The 16,985-nt window shown below is 45.0% G+C and overlaps 1 protein-coding gene across 5 annotated transcripts in view; it reads right to left on the reverse strand.

Annotated features, from left to right (window-relative positions):
- The window catches only part of ASTN1 (astrotactin 1), a 193,926-nt gene that overhangs the window by 104,771 nt on the left and 72,170 nt on the right, over positions 1-16,985 (reverse strand). For all 5 annotated transcript variants that reach the window (XM_038414175.2, XM_038414178.2, XM_038414177.2 and 2 more), the window contains exon 2: positions 7,553-7,740. In XM_038414175.2, the coding sequence (XP_038270103.1) occupies positions 7,553-7,740 (188 nt within the window). The remainder of the gene's footprint in view (positions 1-7,552; positions 7,741-16,985) is intronic.

Here is a 16,985-nt window from a genome sequence, read left to right on the forward strand (position 1 = left end):
GTCTCATCTGCTCACACCCCTACTTGGCACCTGGTTTCTTATTAACACAATGTTCCAAAAAAACACAAACAATCTTCCATCTAGCTTTAAACTGGGCACACACCCTCCTCCCTGAGGTGCAGCCCCTTCCCACAGTCTCGGCAGCTGGAGGAGAAGCAGGGTCTGGTTTGTCGCCTTTGCCTTCTCCCAAAGGAAATGCAAACCTTTCAGCTGTGACTTCTTACCCAGCCTCAACTCTCTTCCTCAGGGACCATGGCAGGAGACCCTCGCTCCCTCTCATTTCTGTCCGTAGTTCCCCTTCTAGCTCTATCACCACTGAAATTCCCCCGACCCTTTATAACCCAGGTGCCCGGCCCCACCTTTTTAACTAGCTCAGGCGGTTCTGGCATAGAGGTGCTGGACCTATGTTAATCACATGGGCCAGCCACCCCATGACAGACACAGGATGTATGAGTGTAGGAATTGGGGTTGGGGTCTGAAGGAAGACAGGGCCAACAGCACAAGATCATGATCCTTTCAGACATTAACACATTACACTGCCTGCCATCCCAGTGAGACAACCCGCTACTTGAGCTAAAGGGGAACTCCCTTAAGTACTGGTAGTAGTAGGTCCCTTATCCTTTCTGTGGAGAAGGTCAATGGAAGCAGAGTTGGGACTGGTTAAAGATTTCCTCCAGGCCCCACTGGAATGGACCTTGAATTTCTTTCACATGACTTAGCTGTTTGGGTGAGGTGAGGCAACATGGGGTGGCAGAGTGAGCTGGATCCCTGAACTCCTGGGTTCTGCTCCCAGCTCCGTCACTAACTCAGTGTCTGATCTTGGGCAAGCCGTTTCGCTGTACGCCTTTTCCCCCCCATCTGTAAAATGAGGCTAGTGCATAACTGCTATGTATAATGTGCTGACTTGGAGTGAATGAATTCCCATGTGAACTAGAATGCATCTTTTAGACAAAACCATCTGAGGGGGATTTGTGGTGGGGGATAATGCAAATGTCCATTTGGGGTCCTTTGCTCTATGGAGCTGTACATTTTTGTGCAGCACCTAGAGTGCTGTGTAGGTGCTTTGTAAATGCGAATAAAGACACCTAATCCCATTTACCCTCCGAGATGCCAGAGTAATTGTGCGGCGGGCGGAGGGGGGAAGGATTTCTTGGCTCATTTGAAATGGAAGGAATTCTTGGCAAAAGAAAATAAAGAAAAGTCTCTGCATCACAACCCTGCATCAGCCAGGAGAACCTGCGATCATCAAAACATGGAAAGTAGCATATAAATCACAAAAACCCCAAGAGCCTGGCTTTGCCTCATGGGAAGCTTCCATTCAAACGCAAGAGTAAGTTACTGAAAAAGATTGAAACAGTCCTTAAATCATGTTGATGTATTTTAGTATTAAATCATTGGGGGTGCTTTTTTTTTTTTTTTAAAAAAGGAAACAGAATGTTCACGAATAGAGTCCAGCTGTCGGCTCGGGGGAGCAAAATCCTGTACTTATAATCCACAGGACTGGTACATAACAGACAGATGATAGCACAAACTCACCCACTCAATGGATCAATCTTAACACTGCCCAAGACAGATAAGACTTCAGTCCGTAGGTGCTGGTTAGACACTACGGCCTCAATTCAGCCAAGCCCTTCCACTTGACTTTAACCATGTGCTGAAGTCCAGCCTCCTTCAACAAAACACTTCAGCTCATGCTTAGTTCCAATTGACTTCAAGGGAACCTAAAACATACACTTAAAGCTAAGCGCAAGCTTTAAATGTTTTGCTGAATCAGGACGGTAGGAGCCAGCTTTGAAGCAGTTACCTGAAAGCGAGGGAAACAAGTAATCTTTATATATTTATTTTCATGTAGTCTTTGAAAGCAGAGATCAGATTTATTGTAGGCAAACGCTCCTACTGGAAAAGTTTTCAGTGCCCAGGTGGGGGAGGCAATATCTTTCATTGGACCAATACATCTGTCAGTGAAAGAGACAAGCTTTCGAGCTCACACTGAACTCTTCCTCAAGTGATGTTTCCGGCTGGTTTGAGCACTAGCACTCTTAATCTTTGGAGACTGTCCCAGGGGCTCTTAGAGAAATTAAGTGTGTGACTTAACAAAAGACAAGAGAAGACTGGATTGCTATTGACATTACAGTAGTGCCTAGAGGAGCCAACTGAGATCAGGATCCCATTGCACTGTGTGCTGTACACACACAAAGTGAAGCCATGTCTGCATGGGGCAATTTTTATTGGCAGAATTTTACCAGTTTAATCATACTGGTATAACCATAGCAATAGAATCCTGCCGGTAAATCTCCCTTTATAGACAAGCCCTTCAAGCCAGTCCCTGCCCCAAAATGCTTACAGTCTACCCAGATAAGCCAGACAAAGGGTCCATTGCTGCTGCAATCCACAGATAAAGCTGGAGCGATACAAGCTCAATTTTGCTGACTGTGCCAGTCCTCTAAATCTTGCATGCCAAGAGCAAAAAATAAATGGGAGCCAGCTAACAGCTCAACGTCCATTCTTGGCCATTTTCCCTCTCCTTCTTTTTATGCAATAGGTGATCTTGAAAAAATAAAAATAATAATAACCATCATTTGCTCCATTAGGACAAAACATTAAGGGAATTATTGAATGAGCAACAGACGAAGCAGCTGGCAGAGTTCTCTAATGCCCATTACGTGTTAACCCTCTTTCATTCTCAGGATAATGGAGAAGTATTGACCCCTCCCTTCCTTCCAAAAAGAAAAATGTCTGCAGATTAAGCAAAGGAGCAGCCACTTAGAGGGCACTGCGGTTAGCTGGGACATAGCAGTCTCTCGGGGTTCCTTTTACTAGCCCCATATAGCCCTCATCATGTCGCGTCATCACAGGGGTGGGCAACTGATCCCAGCAGAAGAGACATGGTACGCTGGTGCTTAAACGTGGCCTCTGATTCCTGAGTGTCACTGTGGTTCTGAGTTACTCATTAGCAAGGACATAATGGGGACTCACATTATGACCCTTTTATGCTGCATTGGCCCATAAAGTCTGGGGATCTGGCTGTTGGGGAATATACCCAGTGTGTGGGGGAGCTTCCCCAGACAGGACAGAGCTGGCATAATGGATTTATGCCACCCCCTTGCAGGCCCCAGATCTATGCCACCCCCTTGCAGGGAGCAAGGGAGAGACAATGGGGCACAGCTGTAATGCCACTGCATGCTGGCTCTTCTCAGCTGCTGGAACTGTAATATGTTTAGTTGCATTATATCCTTAGACCACTAGGTGTGTCTGTGTTACACAGAGTTCAAACAGCATGTGGTCCCTGGTAAACAAGGGAGACAATGCTGGAACTCAAGTTATGTGGAAGCCTGTTTTTAACTGCCGTCGCAGTTGTTTTCTTAAATTAACACTTCCTGTTCAAGAAAGAGCATAACCTCATCTGACATGACACGAGCAGCCCATTGGGTTCCCTAAGTTATGCCTAAGAATTGGTAGAATCCTGGCTGGTTCAGAATTCAGGAAGGCAAAGGTGGCATAAAGAAACATTTGCTCCTCCACCACTTCCTGCACCAGTTGGAATTGAAAATCAGGAGCCTGCACTCCTTTTCAGGCACGTACAAGAACCGGAACTGGATTCCATCTCCTACCAATGAATCCAGATTCCATTCCAGGTGGGCATGGGAATCTAGTTCTAGTTTCATCTCTTCTCAGTGGCTATATCCAGATAGAGCAATGGTTGCTACAGAAATTCCTAAAATATGCAGAGCCTGAAACGCTACTCAAACGTTGGCAATTTTAAAATACCCAGCCACAGGTCATTCTCACAAGTGGCTCAAAGAAATGGACTCAGCCACTCCGCACCACCACTCTTTGCAACACAGCTGAAATGGGAGGAAAAAACACTCAAAATTCAGTTTTAGCACACCACATTATTCTGGTTCCTGGCACAAGACCCTTTCCTAGGGTGTAAAGATGCTTCCAGGATGGAATTAATTTGGGGGCAGGGACAAGGGGAAAAATAAATATTTAATTTCACATGTTGGTGTAATCATCATCACTACCACCACCTGGTTTTCTTCCTGTTCATTTGGTAATAATCATTTCCAGGGCTCTTACACTCTTCCGTTTTCCACCCTGGAATTTATTTCACCCCAGATACAACCATGACCTGTAAGATGATGTCACCTCAAGTGGTCACTGGTTAATTCAAACCACACCAGCAGGAGAGGTAAAATATTCTCAAAACATGCAAGGCCACTTCAGACTGGCTTTCCTGCAGAATCCCACCCAATCAAGCTCTAGGGTAGACACAAGCATTACATCATCAGAGCAAGCTCTCACTAGCTGATCCTGAGGGGGTGAACACTGCTACTAAACAACTGCTCATCATTAGCTTTTCAAAACAAACCCTTTTAAGGTTCACTCCATACCGGATTGGGAAGTCCTGTACCAAGTATGAGAGTCCACGTGACACTAAGCTGAGAGCCCACCAGACTCATTGCACCTGTAACCTAATTCACCCACGGGTGAGAAACGAGGACATTAGTTCCTCACTGTACCCCATCTGGTGGTTTTAACAATGGCCTCAGTGGAATTTCCAGTCCAATTACAGACCAAATGATTCCCACAGAGAACCCCTGCATCATGCCCGCTACTGATATACACTGCCTGGCTGTTGAACTAAAGTCTAGTTAACCAAAATATCCTGTGAACGCAAGTCCAATTGCAGTACAGAACATATACACGCTACAGGCCTGGGGTATGTGTACAAACATACATGCATGCACACGCATACACCACTCCAGGATCTTCTCATTCTCCAGCAGCAGAGACCCAAATCCAGCAAAGCATTTAAGCACTTAACTTCAAACATGTAAATAATCCCACTAACTTCACTGGGACTACTCCCGTGCTTAACGTTAAGCACATGCTTCAGGGCCTCTCTGGATCAGAACCTCGGCATGCAGCCTGCTGCACAGGCCATTCATTGCATTACCGAGATGGCAACCCACAGCCCGGTCTGCTCAAAGGCGCAGACTGGCTCCCCCACTGAGCTGAAGTCCCATTTGGCCCAAGATTTTAGGGATCTCCAAGACCTGTGGACACAAACGGGGCTGTGCTGCATTCCATTCCAAAGAAGCAAGTGAAAAAAGGGAGCAAGTGAAATACAGGTGACTACGAGAGGAGTCAACAGGATCTGGAGTTCTCAGACATCTGGGGGCCAGATCATCAGCTGGTGTCAATTGGTTTAGCTCCACTAAAGTCCATGACTAGAGTGAAAGGATGGTGCAGTGGAGAAGGCACTGGTCTGGGATTAAAGAGACCTGGATTTAATCCCCAGATCACTCAGATTTCCTCTGCTACCACGCTGCCTAGGAAGGCAGTGTAGTAACATGATGTATGTTACTAAGGAGACAGTATAGCCTAGTGGCTACACTGGACTGGGACTCCTAAGACCTAGGTCCTAGTCCCAGGTCTGCCACTGACTGGCTAGTTGACCTTGAGCAAGTCATGTCACCATCCTGTGCCTCAGTTTTCCCATCTGTAAAAAGGGGGATACTGACCCCCCCCTTTGTGGAGCACTTTGAGACCAACTAACAAAAAGTGCTACATAAGAGCTAGCTATTACCACCACTTTGGGCAATCACATAATCTACCCTGGCTATCAGCTCCCCAGCTGTAAAACTGGGATACAGTTGTCATGAATTGCTCAGATAGTACAGGTTTCAGAGTAGCAGCCGTGTTAGTCTGTATTCGCAAAAAGAAAAGGAGTACTTGTGGCACCTTAGAGACTAACAAATTTATTAGAGCATCCGATGAAGTGAGCTATAGCTCACGAAAGCTTATGCTCTAATAAATTTGTTAGTCTCTAAGGTGCCACAAGTACTCCTTTTCTTTTTTCAGATAGTACAGTGATGAGGGCCATGTAAATAACTAGACAGACAGACCAGAGCTCCCCTGATGTACATCAGCCAAGGCTGCAGCCCCTGTGTTGGGAATAATTTTAAACAGTTAACATACAGCCTTCTCAGCAAAAACGAACTAAATGTTTTGAGTTTGATTTTGCCGTTTATTAATTTTTCTCCACTAATCAAGCACAAAAAGATAGAGAAGACACTTGGTCTCGGGCTGCAATCTGGAAGAGATATTGACAGTCTCATTAGAGCAGGCTTCATTAAACAGCCTGCAGCAAGCATCAGCAGCCCATTGTCTCCAGCTAATTATCTTCTGCTGGCAAAGGAATTGGTATGGTTCTTCCCATCATTAAAAACAAAATCCACCTCACAAACACTGATCTATACTTTTTCTTTTTCCCCTTTGGCTTCCATTGAATTCTCTTTCCAGAGCTTCTGCAGGGAAGAGGACAGGAAGGCAGCAGAGGGGGTGGGGGATATGCAATCTGCAACACGCTCAAGGGGCTCGCACTAGTTATATTCCAAGTCCTGTGTGCTCACACATGCTAAATCAAAGCCATCAGGCTGTGGTTCTTCTGCTGGTGTCACGAAAGCAGGGGTGACAAAGCACCAGAGGGAGAAAAACCTAAAGGGAGGGTGGGATACCTTGCATAGGAAACAGAGATGTCTGGGGACCACAGGCACTTTGGGGAATAAAATGGGAGGACTGTTGCTTTTCTCTGATATATGCATTGTTTGTCTCATTGGATCAAATCATTGGTCCACATAGACAAGTCTGCTTCATACTTGGTGGCTCCAACCCTGGGCTATGGCCAAGCTAAGCCCAGTGGGACTGGTGGGTGATAGATTTGTGCCTCCTGGATTCTGGAGCACCAGTGCAGCCCTTGGCACAAACTAGAGCAGCCCATAGAGAATCACCTGCAATGGTTTAACTATGGAGTCATCCAATTGCCTAGCATAACTGGAGTGCAACGTGCTCTGGCCATACCTCCTCCCCCCCACCCGGTCCCACCCATTGCACAGATGGCTACACCCCTACACAGAGGGCTGCAAAGAGGGAGAGCATAGAGACGCTCACCTGGCCCTCCACCTCCAGGCAATCTCCATTACAGCAAGGCTATTCCTCGGGTGAGTGGGAAGAGATCCGTTGACTTTGCATCCCCTGTGGGCTCGCAGAGCTGATATAAATGAGCTAGAGGAAACACCAGATAGAGCTGTCTGGGAAAGCTTTCCCATCCCATGAAGAATTGAGGTATTGAAAAATGTTCCTCTCCCAAACTGAGACGAAAAGTCGAAACCTCAAAAAATTCTGCCATCTGAAAATCCAAAAGATTTCCAGTTCTGGCCCCATTGAAACGTTTTGTTTCAATTTCAACCTCTTTTTTCCTTCTTCTTTTCTTTTAAACCTTTGTCTAAGTCTCAGTTTACCAAGCATGTCATTCTACTATGCGCCTGGGGATTGGCAGCATCTCGACAGTCATTACTGGTAACCACAACCATCGCATCCACCCTCCAAGGACAGCTCAGCACACAGGCGTTTCATGGAAAGTGGGAGAGGAAATTTTCAAAGGCTCAACATTCCCACTGAAAGTCAATGGGAGCTGGGCGCCCGTTGGGTGCCTCCTGCAGAGCGGAGAATGGCACCGCGCCTTTGAAAGTGAGCCGGCACGTACCATAACAGAGATGTGGAGGATCCTTAGCTCCTCTTCCGCTGACTCAGTCTGGGGCTCTTCGGTGGAGTCAGCGCCAGGCAGGCTGGGGGTGCCATCTTGGTGGTGGATGTGGAAGAGCAACGTGCCGTTCTCCAGCCACTGCTGCCTCCAGCGCACTAGGGGAATGTCCTCTGTGTTCCCAGAGATCTCTGGAAAAGGAAACAAGGCTGATGCGTGAACACAGCTACAGTACAGAAAACCCACTAGAAATCCAGTTTACCTCTTTCTAGGGATTCAGTAGAGTGCAAGTGACCTATTTCTGGCTTGGCGTACATCAAGCAGGCTGCAGACTGCAGCCATCTCTCATCCCAGGATCACTACTGTCTGTTTCACTACATGCTATCAATGGCCAGTATAATCCCAGAAGGTAAAATACATGGCAGCTTCCCTCTTCCAAAAATGGGGTGTGCATTACCTGCCAACTGCAAGTGGATTTAGCAAGGGCAACTGCTGTGAAGCCAGCGAGTAACTGTTATGCAGGTCCATGGCACTTACCACATAAGCCCTATGACCTAACCATGGAGGCTTGACAGCATAGTTCTGGCCCCAATTCAGCAAAGGACTTAAGAGTGTGATTAAATACCTGAACTTTAATGGGAAGATGCAACAACTCCTCATATAGGGTTCAAAAGGCAAAATCTGGAAGTTTGTGTTACTTTTATTTTTAAACATAAAAAGCGGGGAGGAAGGGACCCATTTTAATTAAATTTGGGGTGAACTCAGAATTTTATTGTCCGCAAAAGGGAGGATCTGATGGGAGGGGAGAGACAGGGCACAACACTAGGAGCAGATTTTTAAAGTATTTAGGAGCTATTGATTTCAATGGGAATTAGGTGTGTAGATATCTTTAAAAACCTGGACCTTAATCTCTTCCCCTTCTACCTCTATGTAGGAGTAGGGCAGAATAAGGACCCAGTGTTCACTCAGGCAGTAGCCAGCGGCACTCCATGGCAGCATGCAAGTCTGCAGGTGTGTACCCCATGCATCTCCACCACATTCAGACCCTCCACAACTGGTGCCCATGGCTCCTTTTTGGAGCGACATTTAGGAGCATGCCAGAGTGGCTCTTTGCAGGCAGGATGGCTAACCGCCCCCTCACTCAGCTGTGACTCCTCTGCTCCCCCATACTACCCCCAACATTACATCAAGTATCGCAGATGATGTAAAGTGGACACAGTTCCATAGATCAGAACCCACTATGACGTAATCGGGCCATGCTGACGTAATCACGCTGGAGATCTGGCCCCTTATATTTGGAGTGCTGTCTTTTCTCTGAAGGCTAATCTGGGACACCTGCAACTCTGCTTTGGCATCAGCACCTAGGGGTTTCCATCAGCTTCCCTTTGCAGGGGCACTGTCCAGCCTGCTCCCAAGTCTGTGCTGCCATCGCACACGCACCCAGAACTGACCTTCTAGAGAATGCACCTAAGCCTCACTGTGCAGACCAATATGAGCAGTCAAACTATGACATTCACAGCCCTAGGGATACATCCTGCAGGACACTCAAGCCTATGGTTAGGAGCTTATAGCGCACCTTATTGTGGCAGCATAAAGTAATCGCTGGTCAAGATGCGCACCCCTGACAATTCCAGGTAAGTATCAGAGCTGCTCAAACACAAGGCTGCTCTACCTTCTAACAGAGGCTGACAAAGAGGTTAGACGGCCTAGTTTTACCCACAGCTAACAGCGACTCTCCTTTACCTCCAAAGGGCACTGTTACAGGAGCTGAAGGTTGAGATTTCTATTCGCTGTGCTGCATGCGTGTGCTTTAGCTGGGGACTGTGCTTACCACATGCATGTAGCCATAGCAGGATGGATGAGTTTTAATCATGATTTAAATTAGCAATCAGGAAACTGCAATTTAACTCATTGATTTTAATCTGGCTTTCCATTTGTACTTTGTAATTAGTTTCCAAGAGAAAGGTTCATTTTCACTGGTTGGTAAAAACCAACATGTTTTAATGGTTACAACCAAATGTAGCCTTTACACTAAACGTGGTGCTTATTTTTGCTAGCCAGGGGGATACACTATGCACACATTTACTTACGCAGGTACACAGCTTAACATGCATTTCTTATTTACTAGATAATGTTTTACTCAAGATTTGTATTAAGCTGCAGTTGGCTGGAAATTCAAATTCAAATTAAATGTGTACAAACAGCAGCATTTTTTAAAAGTTTTATTTAACTATTGAAGAACAATCCTAAATGTGCTCGATATGTGTGAAACTATGCATCTCAAAACACATTTTGCATTTAAAAGTAACTGGTTTATTAAACAAAAGTATTAACTGCAATTAGTTGAGACTCTTTCTGGTCACCAAGGGCCAAAGTTTCAAAGGTATCCAGATAGGGGTATCAACAGTGTCTAAGCAGGTTAGTTTCCTAACTCCCATTAAAATCAAGGGGAGTCAGGCATCTATATACATTTTCAGTGCCTAAATACCTTTCAAAATCTGACCCTGTGTCCTTCAAGTGCTTAGAATTAGTAGCTCTCCTCTTCTCCCACCTGTTTTTTTATTAATAGGTTTGAAGAGAAAAACAAGCTTTCCTGCTTTTTCCAACTCCTAGTCGGTTTCTCAATGAATGAGCCAGTCCAAATGAAGGAAACAGGCCTTCTGCACCTGTTAGCTAAAACTGAAATCTAAAGTAATTCAGGCAAAAACTTTTCTGAACAACAGAAACTGAAAGTACTTACATTTGGAAAAATGTAAATACCAGCATTCACTCCATTGTAAAGACTGAAAATAACAGAGCTACTTGATACTGTGTGATATTTATAAAGCTTGAGTTGACAAAAAAGTTAAGATGTTTTCCCCTGATTCTGCATATAATTCAAAAAGCAGCATCCTTTATCTCATTAAAATTTGAGGAGGGCTCATTGATTCAGCATTGTTTTAATCATTTAAATTTTAATAGAACCTAGTATGTTTCAGCCTTAACATAGGTTGTCATTATTCCAAATTTAACAGATTTTAAAAAGAAATGAAAATTTACATTTTAAAAATCCAATTTAAATAAAAACGGATTTTTTAAAATTTTGTTTAAATGAGATTTTTCCCACCCTGAGCCATATCATTCCCTCTCCCTCTCCCCCCCCCCCCCCCCCCTCTCTCTCTCATCTGCTTCACACAGAGCCATGCCAAAGGTAAAATATTCAAGAACGAGAAATATTACATGCTAGGAGACTCCTCTCCATCCTGACCCAACCACCTAAGCCAGGGCCTGTCCACGTTACTGACTTGTCTTTCCCATCAAGCACATGTCAGGATTATCCTATATGCAGGGATATCCTATGTGATCCTGCTCTTGGTAAAACCTACCCCACATAGAAAGAAAATACTTTGCTCCTTTTCAGCAAGGGTTTCCATGTCTTCTGGCTGTGTCTCCTCCACACAAGTCCTGGGATTTTAACAGGTGCTCAGAGTTTCTCGACCTGCTCCCAATCCCACTGCACCTCCATGTGAAAAACAGTGGGGGGAAATGTGCACTGAATTTTTTCAGTGTTCTCACAAGGTTCATCTCGGATTTGGTTCCAACTTTTTGGAGTATCTAAACCAGTTTATCTGCTCAGATTAAGAAGGGTTTTAATATGCTATGGACGCCACTGACCCATGCCCCACCACTCCTATCTGGCCTTATTCAAATATCATCTTCCTTCTATTCCTTCATCCACAGCTTTGTGCAACCAGCTGCCAGTCTGGGATGAACTGAACTCCTAAACCATGCCTCCATGTACCACTGGAACGGGGAGAGTTGGTAACAGGTGTACACAGTACTAAGTATCATGGGCCAGATCCTTAGCTGGTGTTAAATGGGTGGAAATGCACCTGCTCACGGCAGCTGAGGATCTGGCCTCACAAAGCCTTATGATGGGATGGCAGAGTCAAGGCGTGGTAGGAAAGCAGTCGAAAAAACTACAGAAAGGGGCAAGAGTAATTTCAAGATCAAAGTTTGAAAGATATTGATGACAAGCCTGCTCCCTGTGTGACTTTCATTAGGCCTTGAAAGTGAAGCTATTCGCTCTGGTATTAACTTCTAACACCTATGTTAAAAAATAGCCTGCCTGAGTCAAGGGTTAACAACAGTAGGGAAGACCACTAATTATCCTGTGAAGCGTTAGCCTGGTATAAAATGTGACCCGAGTCCTTAACACGTACAGGAATACCAGCCTGTAAACACCCCAGCTTGTCCTATAAAGATAATGGCAGCAGCTGATCACTGCCCAGACCATCTGTGAAGGGAGAAACAAAGAGGGGAGAGAAAGGAGGTAGGGTGAAGGAGTGGGAAGGGGAAAGAGGAGGAAGAAAGGCAAACTGAGGAGAGGAGCGAGGAGAAAGGAATGGAGAGAGGAAGATCCAAGCTGAAGTCACAGGAGCCCCTTTGATTTATTCTAGCTGAGAATCCGGCACACCTAGCTCATTATCGCTCAGTCACCCTAGTGACCTCCGCATATCAAATAAAATGGGATAATATTTAAACTCTAAAATATGTATGAACAGATCACATCCATCGTAATGAGCAGGAGTCGTGTTAGAGACACAGCTAGCTCCTGAGAAGAGTCCTGTTCTGAGGCTGTAAGTCCCTCAGGGACAATCCTCCTAGCATCTGAAGCCACAGCGTCCTCACATCATCAGCTCCTGCTGCACATCCCTAAGGCGCTGAATGGAGAAGTCACCATACTACACACTTGGCGCCAGCTGCAGCGGCTGCTGCATGACCAACTCCCATTAACGTCATTGGTTCCTAAGAGCAAAGGCTTCGAAATCAGGCCCTTGGGGTTCCTCTATGACCCTGTGCAGAAACAGTGCCTCTCTCGGTGGCTAAGTATTCCTTGGAGCTTGCTACTTTCTTTGGCATTTCTTTTCTCCTTCTAGTTTACGCACCTAGCACTAAAAAGTTATTTTCTGTTGCACTGGCACACTCCTGGTCCTACTGAAGTCAATGGGAATTTAAGATTAACCACTGTGACAGCAGAATTTGGCCCTAACCAAGGTAGGAGGATTTTTGTGAGCATGTAACAGCAGCCTCAGAGATGTTGAATCTGCAGGGGAAGCGGACAGAGAAGTTTCTCTGAACAGTGTTCTCTTCCTTCCCTATTTGAGCCTCCCTAGGAGATGAACAGGATTCCACAAAGCTAAGCCTGCAGCACATAAGGGCTGTGAGGAGATTAGGAACAAGGACTGTGCCATTTTGCCATGTCAGATAAAGCATGTACCTTCAAGGACCTGCCCCTACTATGGGACATTAGGAAAACCTTTCCAACTCTAAGGATAGTTAAGCACTGGACCAGATTACCTAGGGAGGTTGTGGAATCCCCACCATTGGAGGTTTTAAGAGGAGGTGAGACACATCCATCAGGGGTGGTCTAGGTATAGTTAATACGACTAATGTGTCCACCAGCATTGCTGCAAGCCTTCCCAGGCTTCCAACCTTTTACCAGTTGAGCTGGTTTAAAAACAGCACTAATTTTTAAGCAAAAAAATTTAAATTGACAACTTTTTCCATCAACATTTTGAAAATCCAAAAAAAATGCCCATGAGTCCCAATCAAGGGATGTCTCAAGTCATTCAAAGATAAATCTGGGATAAATGTTTTTATAATGCTAGTCATCTCCATAAATCTCTGTAGATTCATTTTACACTGTGCAGCGAGCACTTCAACTGGATCTTTCATTTGCATTAACTCAGCAATCAAGAGTGCCTTAAACTGATCTAACTTTTAAATCAAAAATTTGACTAAGTGCAATGTTCAGTGTCCCTCTCTTACTCTGTGCCTAAATCTTTTATGTCCTTTAAGGGGTCCAATCCCAGACCAAGATATCAATCATTATAACTTCAGTACATGTAATCCTTCAAAACTCTGTATAAATCAATCTTTGAAATACCATATGAGCAAAGTACCAAAATGCTGCATTAGGCAACACCAACTTAAAATCTGACTCAGTTAAATTTACTTGTCAAATTGCATCTCCCAGACCCGATACCAAAATATTTTTTGCTTCCGAGATTCTACTTGCTACATATCTTTCACTGGATAATATTCACGTTTTATGTGGCATGCCTCTGTTTAAATCATGTGTCAGTGCATATTCATGCTTTACTTGTTTTTTTCTGTTCACAAGCAGAAAATTAACCCAGTCTGTAAATTGTAAGGCTTTTTCAAAACATCCAGCTTTTCCATATTATGCTCAATGGTTCCTTTATCTTTTGGTGAAAATGGAATCTTTCTTGATGGATTACTGAAGTTGCAAGTTGTTGAAGAGGTCAATGAAGCTGTTGATTGTGATCTCTGTCCAGACATCCTGGTCAAGATTTTCTGAAGAGTCCTGTGATTTTGAGTGCCTCAGTTTTTGGTTGACCAACTTGAGACAACATACAAGGGCAAAAGTGCCAAGCACTTGTCCTTTGAAATAAGACCCCTTTAAGTTATCACCCCGAATCACTAGGCATTTTTGAAAATCTTGGTTAGAGAAGCTAGGCTTGATTTTCAGAAAATACTAAGCATCCACTGTAGCACCATGTGGACACTCCTGAGTGCCCTCTGGTGGCCCTGGGTACCTCTACAGTGCCCCACCCAGTCTTCTTCTTCAGAGGGCTCTTTATACAAAGTCCACACAGCCCAAAGGAAAATGAAAACATTCCCCCTGCTTCCTACCAGACTTTCTGCTTCTATTAATCTCAGCGACCCTCTGTACCATACATACTTTCCCTGCAGCTTCCTGTTGCTTTTTAAATTGGCATCACCCATCCTCTCAAGCGAGACTTATTTTGTCATCAGGACTGGCTTAGCCCCAGGCTCCGCTGGCCAAGGGCAAGTCGCCCTGTTACACCCATCCTTCAAAAATCAGGTGGATTTTCAAAGCGTCTCATACCGGGTACCCAAAAAAATCACTTTTAAAAAAAAAATCTTGGCCTCTTGCTGGTAACATACCTATTCTTACTGCAGCTTCCCACGGCCTCAAACACACATGCATCACAGTAATTTCAGTGTCCCGATACAGAGCATTCTGATAGGAACCCAACTTCCCTCAACCCAATTGTGCTCCGAAAAGTCCCTCAACTCCGTCTTTCGTTATCCAAAGGAGATTTTAGCCATGGAGAGTTCCCTCCTTTCCCGACTATATTTCACAGATCACGGCAGGAAATGTTTTAGGAAATTTTTAACCTAAAAATGGACCTGCCCTAAAATCCCCACCCCCACACCCTGGATCCAAACGCCTCTAAATTTGAGTAAAGTTCTGATCTGGATCAGAACTTGTTGGCTCAGGCCCATCACTAATTTAAAAGAAAAAGACCAACAGAATAGTGAGAGATGGAACTATGAAATGGACCTTTCACCTCACCAATGACTCGCTGTGCTTCACACTGCAAACCTTCGCAAGGGTATTTCACCCCTCTCATTCCTATCCTCCCTTGCCCTCTACATTTTTCTTCTCTATTTTCAGAGCTCAGGAGGACTTTCCCCCCAATCTCCACATTGCTGCAAGAAATCATTGCACAGCAAGATTCTTTGGCCAAGGAGGGCTGGCTGGAAATACCACTGGAGCTCAACTCAGACTGCCCACCTGGGCTACTGCAGAATGATACCATGGGCTCCTGCTCTTCCAGTCGCTAGGATAGCGTATGCTGCCTCTGCATTACCCCAGACGCTGCCAGCCAAGGAAATGAGAAATGGCACCTCTCTTTTGCCCTTAAGACATTCTTTTGCCTTCCACCCCATGCTACCTGTCCCTCTTCCATCCCCAAATCATTTGAAAGTCATAGAAACACAGGGGTGGGAACACAATGGCCACCGCTGGCTTCCTATTACACACCAACCAGAGATTTTCACAGTGAGGCAAATGGCTATTTATAACCGCTAAAGGCTGACAATCAAGGTAACGGCCAGCTATCTAAACCATCTGCCAGGCACTTAGCAAGACATCCGAGCAGATCGCAAAGGCTAAGTCAGTCAGGGATGGTGGTAGGATAGGAAGGAGGAGGGAAAATGCATTATAGAGATGAGATGGACTACACTTCAAGGGTAAACTTCAGCCCATTCCTGCAGACTAATTTGTTTAAGTGCTCATTATGATGGGGGCCAAGAGGGCAAGAGAATGAGATTATTTTAGCATTCGCATCCTTACTGCATGCAATGAGGATGGTTGATTGTTCGTCTACCCACAGGCGAGAATGCTCTCTGTGCTAGAAGTTCACCTTGGGCTTATCATTTGCCCGTGTGCTGGGAAAAAAAAAACTAGATTAGAGGGTAGGTGTGATGCAGATATTTTCTGCTCTGCACAGAAATAACTAAACAGCATGGGGAGCACATGTTCTGTTGAAATAATGAGGATCCAGAGGTGCATTTTAGGTACCAATATTTGACAGTAAGAGGCAGATGAAAATTAAGGTGAGAGTTTAGCACTGAGCTGTTTCCAGCAAAAGCCAGGTTTCAGAGTAGCAGCCGTGTTAGTCTGTATTCTCAAAAAGAAAAGGAGTACTTGTGGCACCTTAGAGACTAACAAATTTATTAGAGCATAAGCTTTCGTGAGCTACAGCTCACTTCATCGGATGCATTTGGTGGAAAAAACAGAGTAGAGATTTATATACACACACACAGAGAACATGAAACAATGGGTTTATCATACACACTGTAAGGAGAGTGATCACTTAAGATAAGCCATCACCAACAGCAGGGGGGGGAAGGAGGAAAACCTTTCATGGTGACAAGCAGGTAGGCTAATTCCAGCAGTTAACAAGAATATCAGAGGAACAGTGGGGGGTGGGGTGGGAGGGAGAAATACCATGGGGAAATAGTTTTACTTTGTGTAATGACTCATCCATTCCCAGTCTCTATTCAAGCCTAAGTTAATTGTATCCAGTTTGCAAATTAATTCCAATATTGTTAATCTATCCAACTATACTCTTAGCCCAGCGGAAGAATCTGTCCTATCTCGGGGCCTCTCCTTTTGCCCCTCCACCCCCACGAACATGATACAGTTCTGTGGTGACCTAGAATCCTATTTTCGACGTCTCAGACTCAAGGAATATTTCCAACACACCTCTGACCAACATATTAACCCACAGAGACCTTCCTGCCAACACTACAAAAAGAAGGATTCTAGGTGGACTCCTCCTGAAGGTCGAAACAGCAGCCTGGATTTCTACATAGACTGCTTCCGCCGACGTGCACGAGCTGAAATTGTGGAAAAGCAGCATCGCTTACCCCATAACCTCAACCATGCAGAACACAGTGCCATCCACAGCCTCAGAAACAACTCTGACATCATAATCAAAAAGGCTGACAAAGGAGGTGCTGTCGTCATCATGAATAGGTCAGAGTATGAACAAGAGGCTACTAGGCAGCTCTCCAACACCACTTTCTACAAGCCATTACCCTCTGATCCCAGTGA

This window comes from Dermochelys coriacea, chromosome 8, assembly GCF_009764565.3.
Source record: "Dermochelys coriacea isolate rDerCor1 chromosome 8, rDerCor1.pri.v4, whole genome shotgun sequence".
NCBI lineage: Eukaryota > Metazoa > Chordata > Testudines > Dermochelyidae > Dermochelys > Dermochelys coriacea.